We start from the raw sequence: 17,513 nt of genomic DNA on the forward strand, positions 1-17,513 counted from the left end.
TTATTTCTTCCAAATTCCAGAGCAAATGTCTAACGCCGTTATTCACGCATGCTACCTTTTTAGCTTAAGTTACTCATCTTCTCGCTTTTTTCTCACTAGTAACTAATTTTGCAAGTTTAATTAATTTTTTAATGAAAAAATCTAAAAAGAAGATTAATTCTAGAGAAATAAAAAAGGAAAATGTTATGAATGTGGGAAACAGAATTATAAAAAATAAAAATAAAAATGCTAATAATGAAAAACTTATTGAAGCTTCTGCCGTTCCTACTACAAAGAACAAAAGTTATAAAGTCGGTGATCTTTCGAAAATTTTGTCTAGCGTTAATAACCTCAATCCTTTATCGATTCCTGATCCCTTGAGTTCTTTTTTTAAAGTTCATAAAGTAAATTTACCTGAAAAGAAGTTACATAAATCCAAAGGTTGTTATTTAAAAAGTGTTTTTTTACCTTCTAAATATTCTTTATACTTATTGATTCCATTAGACTTTTTATCCGAAAAAAATAGCTTTAAGAAAAATGAACCATCTATTGTAAGTATCAAAATTGTATAGTTATTTATATATATATTTGTAACAGATTTCCTCTTTACTAAAAGGAAAGTGATCACTGTCTTAAGGAAATTAATAATAGCGAAAACAGCAAAGAATTTTTAAAAAAGGAAGATACTAAATATTCAAATGAACAAGAGGAAGAAAAAGAAATTAGAACTGTTTTTGTAGGTAATTTACCGAACTCTACTAGCCGGAAGGTTTAAATTTTTTGCATGTTATAGTTTTTTTAGTTTATTAATTCTAGTTTCTGAATATTTTTTTTATTAAAAAGTTTATAAATGCTTTTACATTTATATACTGCCTTTGTTTCCTGTTGAATTTTGTGTATAATTATTTATTGTAAACCTCTAACAAATTTATCGTAAATTATTTTGGTTAATCTTCTTTATAGACTTGTTTTTATGCTTTTAAAAGTTTTTATATATATATATACATTTTTTTCAAATTATTTTTTTGTATAATTTTTAGTTAATTTACTTTATTTATTTTTATAGTAACTCACCTTACTTTCATAACTTTATTTTAGTATGCGTTTTTGGAAATTATTATATTACATCCCAGGAAATAAAACGCTTTTTTGGAAAAGTTGGTAAAGTGGAATCAGTTCGAATTCGTTCTTTGGTTTTATGATTTATATAAAATTTTATAGAATTTTTTTTTTAATTTTTAATTTTTTTTAAGGCCTTTTTGAATCCTTCTCAGCCCAGAAAAGTTTCCTTTATTAAAAAGGAGCTGCACCCAGGGAGGTAAGTGCTATATGTTAGATTTTAATATATTAACTTTTTTTTTTACTTTTACTTACAGATCCTCCTTCAACGCTTATGTGGTGTTCAAAACTGTTGAAGATGCGCGGAACGCATTACGCCTTTCTAACAGTTTACTTGGAGAAAAGCACATCCGCGTGGATCTTGCCGCTAACAAAGTTCTTTAATCACAGTTTATTAAGTTAAAAATTTATTCATTTTTTTATGATTAAAAAATTTTTATTTAAAATCTTTTTGAGATTTGATTTGAATAAATTTATTGACTTAGCCGAATGACACTTCCAAAACCATCTTTGCTGGCGGCCTTCCTTTTAGTATAGAAGAAGAAGAAGTCAGAAAATTGTTTAACGACTGCGGCATTATTGATTACGTTCGGATTGTGCGAGACAAAAAAATAAATATTGGGAAGGGATTTGCATTTGTAAAGTTTATGGTGATTTAATTTAATTAATAACTTAATTCAATTTTAGAGATATAAATTATTTTTATAAGGATAAGGGATCTGTGGATCTAGCGCTTCGCAGGCACGGTGCAATGTACCATGGCCGGAAGATACGCGTTTTCAGGGCGTTAAAGACCGAACGGTTAAACAAAACGGTAATCATTTTGTATTGTAACGGAAATGGGTTTATCATTCATAATCTTTACTAAGATGGTGTAAAAATCTGGTTTGGTTGGCTGAAGTACTACTTTTCTGCTAATTAAATTTAGATTTTTGTTTTTGGAATTAGTAATTTGTGGTCTTCACAATTTTAAATTAACTATTTTTCTTACTCATGAATTTTACTTTGTTGCTTTTGGTTTTATTTATTACTATTAATCCCTTCGTTTTTATTAAATATTATTTATTTACTATATATATAAAATTAGAAAGAAAACTCTTTTAAAGGATTAGAAACAAAGAAAGTGCTTTTATCAGGAGCAGAGCGAAGAATAGCCAATAAAAAATTTAGAATTAAACAAAAAAAATGAGATCAAATGAATAAATAAAAAATTTATTATTTTAAAATTGCCGACTTTTCTACGTTTTTTTCGCTTACAATGAAAAGAATAGCTTGATGGTTGTCAATAAGATTTTGAAAGTATTCTTGGCACTGCATAGGAGAAGTTCATTTTTGTTAAAAAAAAAATTATTTTGAAACCTCACAGATGCCTCCAATTACGTTAGGCCCTTTAAGTTGCGAATCTAAATTAATATACTGTCCACCGATCTTCCGCACCGAATACCAGTGATTCCATAGTAAACTTTTCATATGGACAATAAATCCAAAAATAAGATTAAAATTTATTGATTCCTTAACTCGTTTTCGTTGATCGTACCTGATTTAAAAAGATGATATAAATATGTTCAGAATAAATTTAATTAAATATAAGAATACCAATGAACCCAATAACCAGCTTCTTCCAAGGCTTTAAAGAGAACATTACCGTCGTAATTGCCGAGACCACTAAGTTAATGCACAGAGTAGTATGCTGTATCCATATAACTCCATCTTGATAAATTACAATAAGTTTTTATGAGGATTTAACAAAGGAGCTTTACTTTGCAATTGACACAACTCTTCTGCAATTCTATTAAAATCTTCCACTTTAAATCTGTCCTTTACTTAGTAAGTTAAAGAAAAAAAATAGTTTCTGTAAGGGTTATTATAACTTCTTGCATTGCAATAAGTTGTTAACGCAGTGAACTCCACATCTTAATAGACTTTGTTTTTCATGGTACACTTTATATTTTTCTTCTATAGTATGAACTTATTATTACCTTATATAACTATAAATGTAAAAAATTATTAAACCAATTAAAGTGGTCTAATTGATAAGTTTTTAAACTAAATAGCTAACCTGTCATTATAAATTTCCTGAAATTCATATATGCCCCAAAATTTTGTGAGTATTCGAAAAGAGAATGAAATTATGCGTAAATATAATAAACTTTTTAAAAAGAATATACGCAGCAACCTCAGTTAAGCAGATATCGCTCAATTAAAACTTTCAAGGTTTCCGCAAAACCACGTGGTCACTTCACAAGAACAATAGCGTATTGTTATTGCTCATTTTTCAATCATATTTTTTGGCCTCTTAGTATTAGTTTTGTTTATTGTGTCTTTCGCTTTAATTATGGCAGATTCCTAGAGTTAAATCTATTATTTTAATTTTTTTCATTGATTACTGATTAAGTTATATAAACAATACTAATAAATTTTCTATGCTTGATATATTAACTCCGTACAAAACCTGGCGGAATTGGCGGATTTTTCCTCAACCATACCCAATAATACATTTATCATCAATTTTAATGCGTACTTACAACTAAATTAGACATTTTAATTGGCTAAGCGGAAAAAATTAACTGTTTTTAAGCAAGACTCAAGTGAACATTACCCACTTATACTTCTAAAGAGTTGAAATAGTAATAACCAAAAAAAAGGCAAGCTTTTTTTGGAAATACGTGACCATCATACAATATGCAGGTCACTGAAATATTTGATTCATTAATCAAAAAGTGTTGTTGTTATCTCAAAGTCGCCATTTATACAAAGTTCTCTTTTAGAAGGTATTAAAGGGATTTAACACGGAGTTACGACACAAGTTACTTCGTCCACCCCTGGCCGCTGTTTATTCTTCCTATTTTTCCTACAAAAATAAATCAACCTTTTCTCTTTTATCGCTCTCGTTAAAAAAAAATTATTAAGGAGTTCGTAGACCATTTTATTAGCAAGACTTCCAAAAATACGAGCGTGGCGTAAGATGGAGAGTTCTTAGCAGCATCTAATAATCCTTATCGTTCTCTTGGGCAAATATTTTAATCTATACGCTAGTAGTAAACACGGAAATTTCCACAGCTCATCCGTTGACTTTCACAGAGGCAAACATACCCTGTGTTCGATTATTTAGTTGATAATGATGGCTGTAAATATTTTTCCAAAGTACTCTAGTATATATACAACCCTGTCCCAAGGTCTGCTAAAACTTTAGCCGGCCCTTTTTAGACTACCTTAAATCATGCTTTCTGTATACCATATATACACAAAATCTTAAATCAGGATGCTTTTATTTGCACAATTTTTGGTCATAGTTTTAGTTCATAATTCTTTGTAAATAATACGGAGTATTTTAAAGAAATTTAAGTTATTATAACCATCGAACAAAAATTTGTTAAAATTTTTGTTAAAATTTAAAATAGGAAACGGATATTATCAAGGAAATCTTTGCAGTGTAAAAATTTGAGCTTGTCTACACCGCTTCTTGGGGGCTATTCTTAAGTTGTCGCAATAAGAAATGAAAATTTACTAGAGGATAATATAATAGATGTACTTTTTGTTATCTCAGCGAAATGGATAAAATCGAAATGAAAAGAAGCATAAGTAAAAGTAAATAAATTTTGAATAGAAATGACAATTTTTGAAAGATATATCTCTTAATGCAAATTAAATATAAGATAGTCATATAGAGGCTAAGTGGTTTCATATGGTTAAACTCAGTTTAATTGTTTTTGTTAACTTTTTAAGCCGAAACTAAAACCTTAAAAATTTGTCTTTAAGAGTTAAAAACTTTTGAAAGCCTCTACTAAAGTTTCAAAAAGGCGTATAGATCAAAGGAACTTGTAGATTTTTGTGTGCAGTTTAACGAACTGGCGTTAACATAAACTCCCTTAAATAAAGAGTCATCGGTAGGGAAAATTTTAGGAGATTTAAAAGTGTTAATTTCAATTTGTTTCGTAAAAAAACACTTCTGAGCTATAAAAGTGAGCACATTTTTTAACTAATAAGTAAAAAACATTCATAATCGGCTTCATGTATTTTTTTCAGATATAAAGTTTGTTAAAAATTATAGGTAACAAATTAACCTGTAAATGTTAAAATATAGCATGTTTTTTTTAAGAATAGTGTTTAAATAATCGATGCCACCGGGGGCAATGGGGGAGGGGAAGAATTGGCAAAAGTCAAAATTTTGATTAATATAAGTAAGTTCCTTCCATATTTATTATAAATAGGTTTGTTTGTTTTTTATTTAAAGAACTACCCCGTGCTAAACTAGAAAAGCTACGCTTTCGTGAGTGCTATCAGACGGTCAGTTTTATTTGCACAGTTACGGCCAACACCCACCATCAAGCTGTTCTCAACGTAGAGCAAATCAAAATCAACGCATTTTTTTTTTTAACTCAGCAAAATTTCCTAATATTGAGGATATAACCTAAAATAAGTTATTTAATAAACCTAACATTAATTCAAGGGAATTAATCAAAAAAGTTTACATTTTATGGTTACAAAATTCATATCCAGTCAGTCGTGAGCTAAATAATGCCGTTATTAACCCATCTTGCCTTTACAAATCTAACTGAATTTATTTTAATTCTAGATATATAAATAAAGTAGTTATGGGATTTTAAAAGAAAGGGATTTAAATAAACAAGAGACAAAAAATTGTAAGAAAGAGAAAGAAAGTAATTTGATAAAGTTTCTCCCTATCTACTTAATAAATACTTATAGTACCGGAATACCCTACAGGCTTATAAGATATTTATAATCAATTTAATTTCCCTTAACCAATTGAGGTGCGAAAACCACGACTTTTTGCGCCATCAACTAATACCGATATGCTGAACAGTCCCTGTTGCATTTATACCTTCCATAAAAGCAGCAAAATAATAATAAGAAGAAGAAGAATAACACATAATGTTAGCACAGTTAAAGTTTTGGTAAAGTTAAGGTTAATACTATGAACTGTATTTTTAATTATATTTTTCCCATAAAAACTATAGGTCTAAGAATTGTTTAGGCGCAATTACTATGCGTAAGGGCGATATTTGTAATTAAGAGTTTGCCTTTGAAATTGTCATGAAGGGCCACTGGCCCAAATAAGCGTTCGGTGAAATTAATAATATTCAGTTACGTAAAGGAAAGCTGGGAGTTACGATTTTTTTAAAACTAGGCTATCATACCATATTTAATTAGAAAACTTTTCAGATAACTGGAGGACCACACCAATTACTAGCTTTATCTGTAAGCTTAACATTATGGTGGACGGTGGGTTAATCCCTTATAGGTTACTGGTTAAAATATGTTTACCACTTGTCGCCTAGGTTAAATTTAGTGATTTCGCAGAAAAACAAATCTATTTTAAGTGCCCGTCAAAGGGTTAACTTCACTAAGTTGAAAATTTGAAACAAGCTTATTGGGCGAGAGATTTAGAAAAACGACTTGGGGGGAGGTGGGGGGCCAGTCTGTATAGCATTTTAGGAAGTAGGCGGTGGTAAGTATTTGGTTAATAAACCTCGACATAGCAAAAAAATATTAATTTAGTTAGGTTTGAAACCATCACGAGGACTAACTTTCCTTATGTATGGGGATAGGACAATAACGTTAAGTTCCGCACTGGTGATTAGTTTTAACCTTGTTAAGTTTGTTTGGGTCTTAGGGGGCTCGCCGCACTATATGTTTACATATACTAGCTAGTAGCACTATCCAGATATAGTACCTATACCATATCATAGACCATAGCCTAGAGTATCAAGCACTAATCACTACGAACCTAATCCAGGTATCATAGTAACCAACGCTGTTAGCTAGTTACAGTAAATAGTATAGGTACCATACCTCATTGACTCGATCCGAGCGAACTGCTAGCCAACTACATACGTTCATATAGTAGTATATAGCGCCAGCACCAGCGTCCCATGAACTTGGGATAATGCTACTGCGACTACTCATTACAGAAGTAAGTCACGCAAAAATCTTCGCACGCAGTTAGTGTAGTAACTTCCAAGGAAGTGAAAGATGCTATGTGCCTAGCTTTAGTACCGTTAGTGTCCATAAAAAATTATTTTCTAGCCCAGAAACTCTAATTTCGTCTACCATCTCTCTTTAATCCAAACATTCAATTCTACTATAACTCGAATGCTTATCTATAGCTGTAAATTCTTTTACCGCTAAGAAGCAAGAGGCCAACATCTTGCTCTCAATTTTCGACTTTTATTAAGTAGCAACTTTACGTGGACTGGTCAGCTGCGGCGTTGGTTTATGGCGTTCTTCCAATGAAGTGTGTCATTATTTGGCCTCTTTCAAGCTACTTCTTAATAGTCAACAGCCGTGTGAGAGTAAAAATGTACGCCGTGGAGCCTACGTTTTGTCTAGATAACCCCCAAATATGGGTAAACTAGTTATCTATCTACTTTGTCCAATGAATTTTATATATTTATCTTCCTAAGCAGTAAAATCTTGTAAAGTTAAAATATAAAATTAATAGTTATTAAAGAGTGGATTAATTTTTAAATAAAAAAAGTGTTATCAGGTTTCTTTAAAGTAAAACTGTAATAACTTGATATCCGCATTAAGGAGACTTCAAATCGTGTTACATATTATTTGTTGTAGAAACCTTGCTATTATAGGTTTTCTTTAAATAACAAATAGTTCTTTTATTCATCGGACACCTCTGAAGAAGAGAATTATTGTTTACATTTAAGTCCAGCGTACTTTATATTTTACAAAATGTTCGTTGTATTTTTAATTAGCTGCAGTTATAACCTTAAAAACATTTTTTGAGTAGCAAGACTGCACTTATCTTATCTAAAAAGAAAGACGGAAGTATAGGTATGAGAGACTTTAACGAATAGTTGTAAAGTTTAACGAGAATAAATTGCGCCGAGAGAACAGACTGTTTACACATTAATATTAACTGTCTATTGTGTTAAAACAAACATTTTGAGTATCATAACTGAATTGCAGTTGACGCGAATAGTCAGGATCTTTGTAACCGACGGAGCTCTCTTTTTCACACTTATCTTGTTAAACCCTATAGTTTTTAATAGAATAAAGTAATAAAGAATTTTTTTTTAAGATAAAATACTTTTATTAACTGCTTCGAATTAAAAGCACGGCTACCTTGCTAGCTGATCTTTAAAAAGTTGCAAATCTCATACATGTGGTCATTTCTCTCGATTATGGCCTTGTTATTCTTGAAAGAAGTATGAACCCAATGTTTATCACTATGTCTGGACAGCTACGACTTTTCTTTGGGAGAATACGCTCTTGAAAAGGAGAACACAACTTAAGCAGTCCGTGTGCCAATGTTTGGAAAATAATAATAAAAAAGTACCCGAGCCGTTTATTCTCTTTCTTTTATTAAGATTAACCTTTACCTTGGTCTTTTTTATTATTTAGTATTTGCTTAGAACTTTTTATTCGTAGATTTCTAGCTTGCATGAACTTTAGCTTTCAGGACCGAAAGCAGTCTTAAAAAATACTCTAAAATAATGCTAAACCTTATAAAAGGTTCTACAGCTTCGCTTAAAAATGTTTTCTTAAGAGAAAGTTCAAAATGGAAAGAAAAATTTGCAGTAAAATAATTAGAGCGTTAAAGTTTGTATATTACATAAATTTTTATTTACAAGTTTAACAAAAGCAGTTTTCGAGCTTATTAGTTTCATATGGTTTTAAAAGCAGAATCAGTTTCTTTTAACAGGAATGTTTCCATTAAGAAACCATATAGCTAAAGGAATTGCACTCCTTATTAATAACCCTTTCAGCTATATCTCTTATTGATATATATTTATCTTTAGTATATAATAAGAATTATAGAATAAAATTTATAAAATATATTGAAGCTGGTATTGTTTCTTCAAAACTTGTACATAAACCTTCAATGTTACTAAAAATAAAGCTTTCATAAAACTCTGAAATTGACCCAAGTTAAAGCTATTTCAATTAATAGCTATAAAATGTTTATATAACCTTAAAAAAAAAAAGCATATATTAATGGTGAAAATATGCAACCCAGTAAGTAATACCCCAAGCGGTTAAATAGATAAAAATTCCTATGGTCTACTTAAGCAAACCAGGGCAGATATTTTTATACAAATAATTTATACTACTAGAATTATGTTAATTTATTAAAGTTGATATTTTAGTAAAAAAGAGAAACTTGGATACCCACAAAATGCAACTATATTTGACAGTTTAATTTTTTAAAAAAAAGGGTTACTTTACAATAAAGCGTAACTTGTATACTAATGATTGCATATTTAGCCTAAGATAAGGTTTATAACTTTGTAAAGCACTATTACAATTCTCTACTTGAATACGCAAATTTCTAACTATAACGAATTTAACTCCCGTCGACCAGTTATCACGTGCAAGTATTGTTGGTTTAAGATAACCTGTTATAGCATCCAGGCATTGTTCTTACTCTTATTAAGCCGCTCTGCATTCGTTTATAGCTTTTTTTATTCCTTCTAACTAATGATTAACACTTTATAAAATGTCGTATGAAGATGTTGATGATTTTGGTTTTTGATAATTTATTTATCAAATTTTATATGCAACCTTTTTTTTTCTTACTTTTTGCTACAAAGTTGACGTTCTTTTGTATTTACCTTTATTTTATTTATTATAATTTTTATACTTTAATAGGATTTCAGGAAACTGAATACCAAGATCAAATTGGAACTGCAGATTGCTGGCAAGTCATTGACGCTTTTTTCCAAGAAAAGGGTCTAGGTTAGTTTATTTTAACTTTACACATATGTTTCATATTACTATAATTATTTTATAGTACGTCAGCAATTAGACTCATTCGATGAATTTATAAATTCAATGATACAACATATCATTGTTGACACACCGCCTGTAGACTTACAAGCGGAATCACAACATTTATCCGCTGATTCTGAAAAGCCTGTACGCATTGCTTTGTAGCTTATATAGTAAATAATATATTTATGTGTTCCTTAAATTGCGCAGCCGCGGTATACCGTTACTTTTGATAGTAAAGTTTACTTGGGCAAACCTACTAAATACGAGCAAAGTATACAATAATTGTTTATATATTGATTCTATGTTGCTCATGATTTATATAGAGACTGTTGAGCTCTATCCAAACGAAGCTCGCTTACGAAATCTGACATATGCAGCTCCGCTTTGTGCCGATGTTTCCGTATTGATCACGCATCCCCGCGGAGGTTATATGATTTTTTTTTTTACAATTTTCTATTATTAACGGAATATTTACTTCAAGAGCCCGAGCAAAGGAAATACCCGCAGTTGCAAATCGGTCGAATTCCGATAATGCTGAAGTCTAGCGCTTGCGCTCTCTCCTCCTACGACGAAAAGGACATCCCTGAATTAGGTTGTTAATTTTTATGTTATTTTTATGCCAGAAAAGCAATAGTTATTGCTTACAAAACTGGATCCGTATTTTCTATATTTAATTTTACTTTGCTTTTGTACTGAGATTATTTTTGTATAAAATTTTTTTATTCTTGTAAAAGGTTTATTTTTTCTGTTACTGTACTGCTAAACATAAACTATTATTATCTTGAACCTTTTTAAATATATTAATTAAATTTAAGATTTTATCTTGTTAATTATGAATCAAGTCAACTTTTATAATCTATATTTTACCTATTTTCTCTTTAATTGTGGTTTAATAAATCTATGAACCTCATGGCCTGTGACATATAATAAAGTTTGATAATCGAATTAACTTTTGGGGCAGGAGAATGTTCTTACGATCAGGGGGGGTACTTTATTATCAGTGGCTCAGAAAAGGTTTTATATTTATCGTTATTTTTTTCTTTAGATTTTTAATTTTTGCTACCTTTTTGTAGGTGCTGATTGGTCAAGAATCGATGGGTCGGAACACTGTTTATGTGTTTAAGAAAACTGGCAAGTATTCGTACGTTTCTGAGATTCGCTCTGTGCTGGAAGGTACGCGTTTCTCCTGTAAGTCACGCGCTGTGGTGAGTGTGGAGCTCTGCAGGAGGCACCACCACCGGCAGCAAACTGTACGTCAAGCTTTTAGGAAAGCAGAACGTCTCTTCCAAAGTCAACCAGACGGGCCAGACAATCCGGGCGACGTTGCCGTACATAAAGGACGTATGGGGCCACCAAGTTTCAATTTTTTTTCGAGCTTCTACTTCTTGCCTTTGCAGGACATTCCGTGCATCATTGTGTTCCGTGCGTTGGGCTTTGTTTCCGACAAGGACATTCTCGAGCACATCATCTATGACTTCCGCGATGCCGAGATGATGGAGATGCTCAAGCCGTCCCTCCTTGAAGCCTTTGACTTCCAGCACCAGAACCCGGCTTTGGACTACATAGGGTCGCGCGGAAGGGCCGTGGGAATAGTGAAAGCCGCCCGCATCAACCACGCTAGGGACATACTCCAAAAGGAGATGCTTCCACACGTGGGGGTGTGTTGTTTTCGTGCGCAGTAAAGCTTTTCTCATTGGCTTTTTTATGGTTGTGTTATTAAAGATCGACGAGTACTGCGAAACAAGAAAAGCTTTTTTCTTCGGGTACATCATCCACCGCTTATTATTGGCTGCTCTTGGCAGGCGCGAGTGTGATGACAGAGATCATTTCGGGAATAAGAGAATAGACCTTGCGGGTTTGTACATAAAGGGGGAAGACACGTTTTTGCTTAGTGCTCTTCATCGATAAATACAGGCCCCTTATTGGCCCAGCTTTTCCGGCAATTGTTTAGAAATTTGGTTAAAGAAATTCAAACGACCCTTAAACGGTGCTTAGACGAGTCCAAAGACTTCAACATAACACGTGCAATCGACCACAACATTATAACACGTGGCTTGCGGTATGCCCTTGCAACCGGGAACTGGTAATTTTGTGAGGAATCGTTTGTACCTACCACGTTAAGCTAACAAATGAAAGGGGGGAACAGCGGAAAGCCCATCAAACACGTGCTGGCGTTTCCCAGGTTTCTCTAGTTCGTTTTTATATGTCGTTTGGGTGAAAGAATCGCAAATGAAAAGGTCCTTAACCGTCTGACCTTCGTGTCGACTTTGTCACACCTTCGCCGCCTCAAGTCTCCTATTGGTCAAGATGGGAAGCTGGCGAGGCCGCGTCAGTTGCATAACACCCATTGGGGGATGGTGTGCCCGGCAGAAACTCCAGGCAGGGCTGCCCGTCTTGTTTCTTAGTGCAGACACACTTGACAAGAGCTTACCACAGAGGGCAGCGCCTGCGGCCTCGTGAAAAACTTGGCGTTGATGGCCTATATAACCGTTGGGACTGAGTCAGAGCCGGTTCGAGAGTTCTTAGAGGACTGGCAAACACTCTCGTTTGAGGAAACGTCCGCCTCTGCTATAGGTTTGTATAATCTTCTGTCTGCCCCCGTTTCTCTATTGGACGTAACCTATTTTTTTTCCCAGGGGAAGCTACCAAGGTGTTTCTGAACGGAAACTGGGTGGGCGTCCACTCAGACCCAAACGTTAGTGTGATATAACACTCGCTCTTCGCACTATTATTAGCGCCTTATAGGAATTGGTATCGACTTTGCGAAAGGTTCGACGAAGAAAAAACATCAGCCACGAGGTTTCTGTCGTGCACATGGTTCGCGAGAAGGAGTTGCGGTTATCAACCGATGCCGGCCGCGTTTGCCGGCCTTTATTCGTTGTGCGACCCGATCAAACGTAATCTGTTGGTGCTATAACACTATTTGCTGATCTATTTCTTAATGCTTTTCTTAATGGAGGACAGGTTGGAGATACAAAAGTCGGATGTTGAGATGCTGAATACGCATGACGAAACGCACACTGATCAGCCAACCACTTTTGAGCATCTGCTTGAGCGTAAATTTTTCGAGGTGAATTCAAGCTTCACATTGCTTTACGCTTCTGTTTCTCTGCAGGCGGCGTCGTTGAATATATTGATGTGGCCGAAGAGGAGACGTGCATGATTGCTGTAAGAATGGCCTTTGCATAATAATGCCTACGTCGTTTAATGTCTCCCACCAGATGTTTATAGAGAAACTCAAGCAAGGCAACTGCGGCACCTACACTCACTGCGAAATTCATCCGTCCATGATACTTGGTAGGCCCGCCCTCGATTCGTTGCAAATTCAGTTAATATTTTATCTCCCAATTAGGCGTTTGCTGTTCCATCATTCCGTTTCCTGACCACAACCAATCCCCCCGTAACGTGTACCAGTCAGCCATGGGTACAGTGCTATGTTCTTCTGCTCCTGTTGGAAAACTACTCACATGGGTGCATAGGCAAGCAAGCCATGGGCATCTACATAACCAACTTCCAAGTTAGAATGGACTCATTAGCGCATGTTCTATTCTACCCGCAAAAGGTTTTTAGCAAATAGATTGGGCCACTTTTCTGTATAACTCGCCTTTTATAAAAACAGCCACTCACCACCACGCGGGCTATGGAGTACCTGCATTTCCAGGAGCTTCCCGCTGGGATTAATGCTGTAGTAGCGATTGCTTCCTACACCGGTCCAGCTTACAGCTGAAAGCTATATTTTTTATACTTAATATTTTTTTTGAAGGGTACAACCAGGAAGACTCTGTTATTATTAACCAATCTTCGGTGCAACGAGGTTCGGTTCTATACAAATATATTTTTCAGTGCATTTTTCAGTTTCCTTTTTTTTATTGAGGCAGGACTGTTCCGGTCTATTTTTTATCGAACTTATAAGGATGAGGAAAAAAGGAAAAGTTGGGCAGATGAGACATTTGAGAAACCGGACCGCTCTACCACAACGGGGTTTCGCAACAGAGGCGCGTGTGCTTGGCCTCCTTGGTTTGATGCTGTGCTTTGCTACTCTTTTCACTATCAGGATTCTATGAAAAGCTGGACGATGACGGACTGGTTGCGCCCGGCATTAGCGTCAATGAGAACGACGCCATTATTGGAAAGGTCACTTCTTACAGCCTCTCGCTAGTTTGTGGCCAGCCTACTGTCTTCCCATACACCAGACCACCCCTATCGAACAGGACGAAGAGCTACTCAAGCAAGACTCTAAGGGCAACATATACACTAAGCGAGACAGCTCTACTTTTTTGAGAGCGGGCGAACACGGGATTGTGGATCAAGTCCTCCTCACTGGTGCCTTTCTAAGCGAATGCTTTTTTATGAAGTGGAATATTCAAAATTTCTGTGAACCTTCAGAGAACGGCGAAGGCAATAAATTTTGCAAAATTCGCGTTCGGTCTGTGCGCATACCTCAAATTGGCGATAAGTTTGCTTCTCGACACGGCCAAAAAGGTTAAAGTACAACGCTGTCCGCCCTTTTTCTATTAACTTTTGTGCCTCCTTAGGGACGTGCGGTATCCTATACAACCAGGAGGACATGCCCTTTACAGCTGAGGGTGGGGTTTTCTGTTTTCTCCCCCCGGAAAACCACGTGGTTGACTTTACGGACTGCTTTCGTAGGAATTATACCAGACATCATCGTCAATCCGCATGCTATTCCGTCGCGCATGACTATTGGTCACATGATTGAGTGTCTAATGGGCAAAGTCGCCGCCCTCATGGGTCAAATTGGTTGGGTGTTCTTGTTCTTCTGTGCGAGGAATCTTCTGAGACTTTGTTAAAAGGGGACGCCACGCCTTTTCTCCACTACGACAATATCGTTGCAAGCGTAAGTGATATGCTTAAGAGCTACAAGTACCATCAATATGGGAACGAGGTCTGGAGCTATCACAGCGCTTTGTCTTTGTTCCTTTTCCTTAGAAGGTGTTTTGCACGTGGCAGGTCATGTACTGCGGACACACAGGCAGGAAGATCAACACACAAGTCTTCATTGGTCCGACTTACTACCAAAGACTAAAGCACATGGTTGACGACAAGATTCATGCAAGAGCACGAGGCCCTTGCGCGGTAATAAGTTTTAGAACTGCTCTAGTTAAGCTGTTCTCACGCAGCCGACGGCGTTCAGGCGCTTACAAGGCAGCCTATGGAGGGCCGCTCTAGAGACGGCGGCCTGCGCTTTGGTGAAATGGAGCGTGATTGCATGATAGCACATGGTAGCTGTTACTTCTTTTTTAATCAAGAAATTTTCTCATTTTTCTTTACAAGGCGCTGCTCAATTTTTGCGTGAGCGACTCATGGACGTTTCGGACGCCTTTTCAGTGCATGTCTGCAACCTCTGCGGCCTTATAGCAGTAGCAAAGACCAAGACAGACGAGTATGAGTGCTTTGGCTGCAAAAATACAACCAAGATCTCGAGAGGTACTCACCACGTGACCTGCAATTAGTAAAGCTTTCTAGAGAGGTCTTTTTAGTGATGATCCCGTACGCTTGTAAGCTGCTCTTCCAAGAACTGATGGCCATGAGTATCGCACCTCGCATGATGGTGCTTCGGCCAGGACAGTGCATGCGCTTAAAATACGACGATGCCGGTAACCGTCTTCCTTAGAACAGCGCTTTTGCCTTTAGAATACAATTGACAAATATCGAGATTCTTCACTTTTGTGTAAACTTAAAAATTATTATAAAATAAAAGATTTATACAAGTATAATGTTAGCTATAAAAGTTATGAGTACAATGCCGTAGAAAGGTGTCTCTGTTTTTTTTAAACGTCTTCTCTTTCTTTTCGTATGGCTAAGTTGCTTTTAGTTACCAGACACATTTGAATTAATATTTTTTTAAAGGAATTGCAGAAAGCAAGCCGAATAAATATACTAACAAACTCTTATACATAAAATTTTTGAACTTAAGTTGAATATAAAGGTGGTACTACGTAAATTGTGGGGCAAGTGCGTAGGGAGGCCTTGGGTTTTAATTCAAATTTAGAATTTATTTAAAGGGGCTGGGAGTAAAAACTTCGAGCAAAACAAGCTCAAGTGAATCACCATTCGCGAAGACGAGGGGAGAAAAAACTTTACCAGTTAGCTTCATATACTGAAAACTTATCAGTATTTATAAATTTTTGCGATGTTTCTGACGGTAGTGAATCGCAAAGCGACGTAGAAAAAATTATTTAGAACTGGAGATCCCATACGGGGCAATAAAAGGTTTTATAAAGAGAGTAATAACAGTATGTATCTAATAATAACTCCAGCTTGCAAGAGAAGTAACGGGTACAAATTGAGTTTAAAGTGAGTGAAAAAATTGCATTATTTAAAAAGGCCGTAGCAGGGTTAAAAGAGGACTTCTCACGGTTGAGTTAAACGAAGGAGAAATCTAAGAGGACAGATAGCTAGATGAATTAAATCTATGGTGTTGACTGTGACAACAAAGCGGTTGTTGTCCCTAAATACGCGTTCGAAGCTCCGAAGAACGAATATTGGAGCAAGGTGAAGGCTTAAGAAGTTCAAGTGTTAAAAGTTATGGAGCATATATTGAGCACAATAAATGCCGAAGTTGAGGAAGTATTAAAGGATAATTTTTACAGTTAAATAAGGCTTTCTATGACATAAAACAAGCTTGCAGGTTGTGGTTCAAACTCATAACATCCTTTAATCCAAAATCGGACCACCTATTTTTATAGAGAGGGAGAGCCGTCTTAGATGCATAGCCTCGCTATAAGACAATTCAATATACCATTTGGCTAAATAACGAGTAGCGTTGTGTTGCTCTTGACATACTATTGTATTGCCTGATGCAACTACGTAGTCATGGTTTTGACACAAATCCCCGTATCCTCGCAACTATGAAGGGTCCGCTAATAAAGTTTTTAGTAATAAGTTTGACTTTCATATAGTTTAAACCAATAGATTTGTAGGAGTGCGCACAACGAAAATCCCTGTACAAATATATTTTGACTAAGCAGCTCTGTGTGATAGGATACAGCGGATACCGATTCTAGAACTCTATTTGTGTTTATTCCCAAGCAAGACCTGCTTAAATAGACGAAAGATATCACATACAATTTTTCTTACTATGAACTTATCGGAGCTTTACAAAATCTGGCTCCGCTCTAGTTGTTAACAAACTAGCTTAAAAGCTAAAAGCTTGTGGCGTGAAACACTGTTGATAAGATACTCAGATATCTTCAGATGCCAGTTTTGCATCTTAGAGAGACAAGAAGAGCAAAAGTGGAATGTATCTCTCTTTCTCTTTCTTCTGTATCAACTATGTTCGTTATATACTTACCCTTCTTCTCTATTTAAGAAATTAATGTGACCAGCAAACTGTTAAATTCGTACTCAAACCGCTATGTGCATTACAAATAAAATTACAGGCAGTGTGTAACCATTATTTTTTGCAGCGGATTCTTAGAGATTTTCTTCTTAACGTGAGGATATTGCCTGAAGTTAGCTCCAGAGTTGGCTCGATGAAGAACGTAAAAGATTGAGTCGTAGTACATATATGTGTGAAATAGAACGATTTGGCATCCAGACCAGGATATTTACTAAATACATGGTTTATAAAAAAGCCTTTCCAATTTCTTTAAGCTCTTTAGAAAAGGATTCGCTGTATCTCCTCTGAATAAACTATTGGTAGA

At 35.1% G+C, this 17,513-nt stretch overlaps 2 protein-coding genes across 2 annotated transcripts; both read left to right on the forward strand.

Annotated features, from left to right (window-relative positions):
• The first annotated feature begins 516 nt into the window (after positions 1 to 516).
• On the forward strand, positions 517 to 2,287 carry LOC135145256 (uncharacterized). Its single transcript, XM_064077369.1, has 8 exons — positions 517 to 530; positions 631 to 748; positions 1,113 to 1,172; positions 1,233 to 1,297; positions 1,356 to 1,473; positions 1,584 to 1,748; positions 1,808 to 1,912; positions 2,186 to 2,287. The coding sequence occupies exons 1-8, from the start codon at positions 517 to 519 to the stop codon at positions 2,285 to 2,287; spliced, it is 747 nt and encodes a 248-aa protein (XP_063933439.1).
• Positions 2,288 to 9,547: 7,260 nt separating this feature from the next.
• LOC135145235 (DNA-directed RNA polymerase II subunit RPB2-like) lies at positions 9,548 to 15,517 on the forward strand. The gene is made up of 35 exons (XM_064077346.1): positions 9,548 to 9,599; positions 9,724 to 9,810; positions 9,866 to 9,990; positions 10,054 to 10,117; positions 10,170 to 10,271; positions 10,328 to 10,438; positions 10,808 to 10,860; positions 10,920 to 11,019; positions 11,072 to 11,187; positions 11,244 to 11,504; positions 11,569 to 11,701; positions 11,761 to 11,929; positions 11,983 to 12,028; positions 12,084 to 12,225; positions 12,283 to 12,420; positions 12,483 to 12,541; positions 12,592 to 12,743; positions 12,811 to 12,902; positions 12,962 to 13,014; positions 13,068 to 13,143; positions 13,199 to 13,270; positions 13,326 to 13,408; positions 13,466 to 13,556; positions 13,610 to 13,660; positions 13,725 to 13,841; positions 13,901 to 13,980; positions 14,040 to 14,169; positions 14,233 to 14,328; positions 14,382 to 14,432; positions 14,497 to 14,607; positions 14,661 to 14,752; positions 14,818 to 14,943; positions 15,002 to 15,089; positions 15,142 to 15,294; positions 15,348 to 15,517. The coding sequence occupies exons 1-35, from the start codon at positions 9,572 to 9,574 to the stop codon at positions 15,479 to 15,481; spliced, it is 3,582 nt and encodes a 1,193-aa protein (XP_063933416.1). The 5' UTR covers positions 9,548 to 9,571; the 3' UTR covers positions 15,482 to 15,517.
• The last annotated feature ends 1,996 nt before the right edge of the window (positions 15,518 to 17,513 follow it).

The sequence above is a fragment of the Zophobas morio genome, unplaced genomic scaffold (genome assembly GCF_036711695.1).
Source record: "Zophobas morio isolate AGI-343-1 ecotype UQ-CSIRO unplaced genomic scaffold, CSIRO_AGI_Zmor_V1 ptg000134l, whole genome shotgun sequence".
Taxonomy (NCBI): domain Eukaryota; kingdom Metazoa; phylum Arthropoda; class Insecta; order Coleoptera; family Tenebrionidae; genus Zophobas; species Zophobas morio.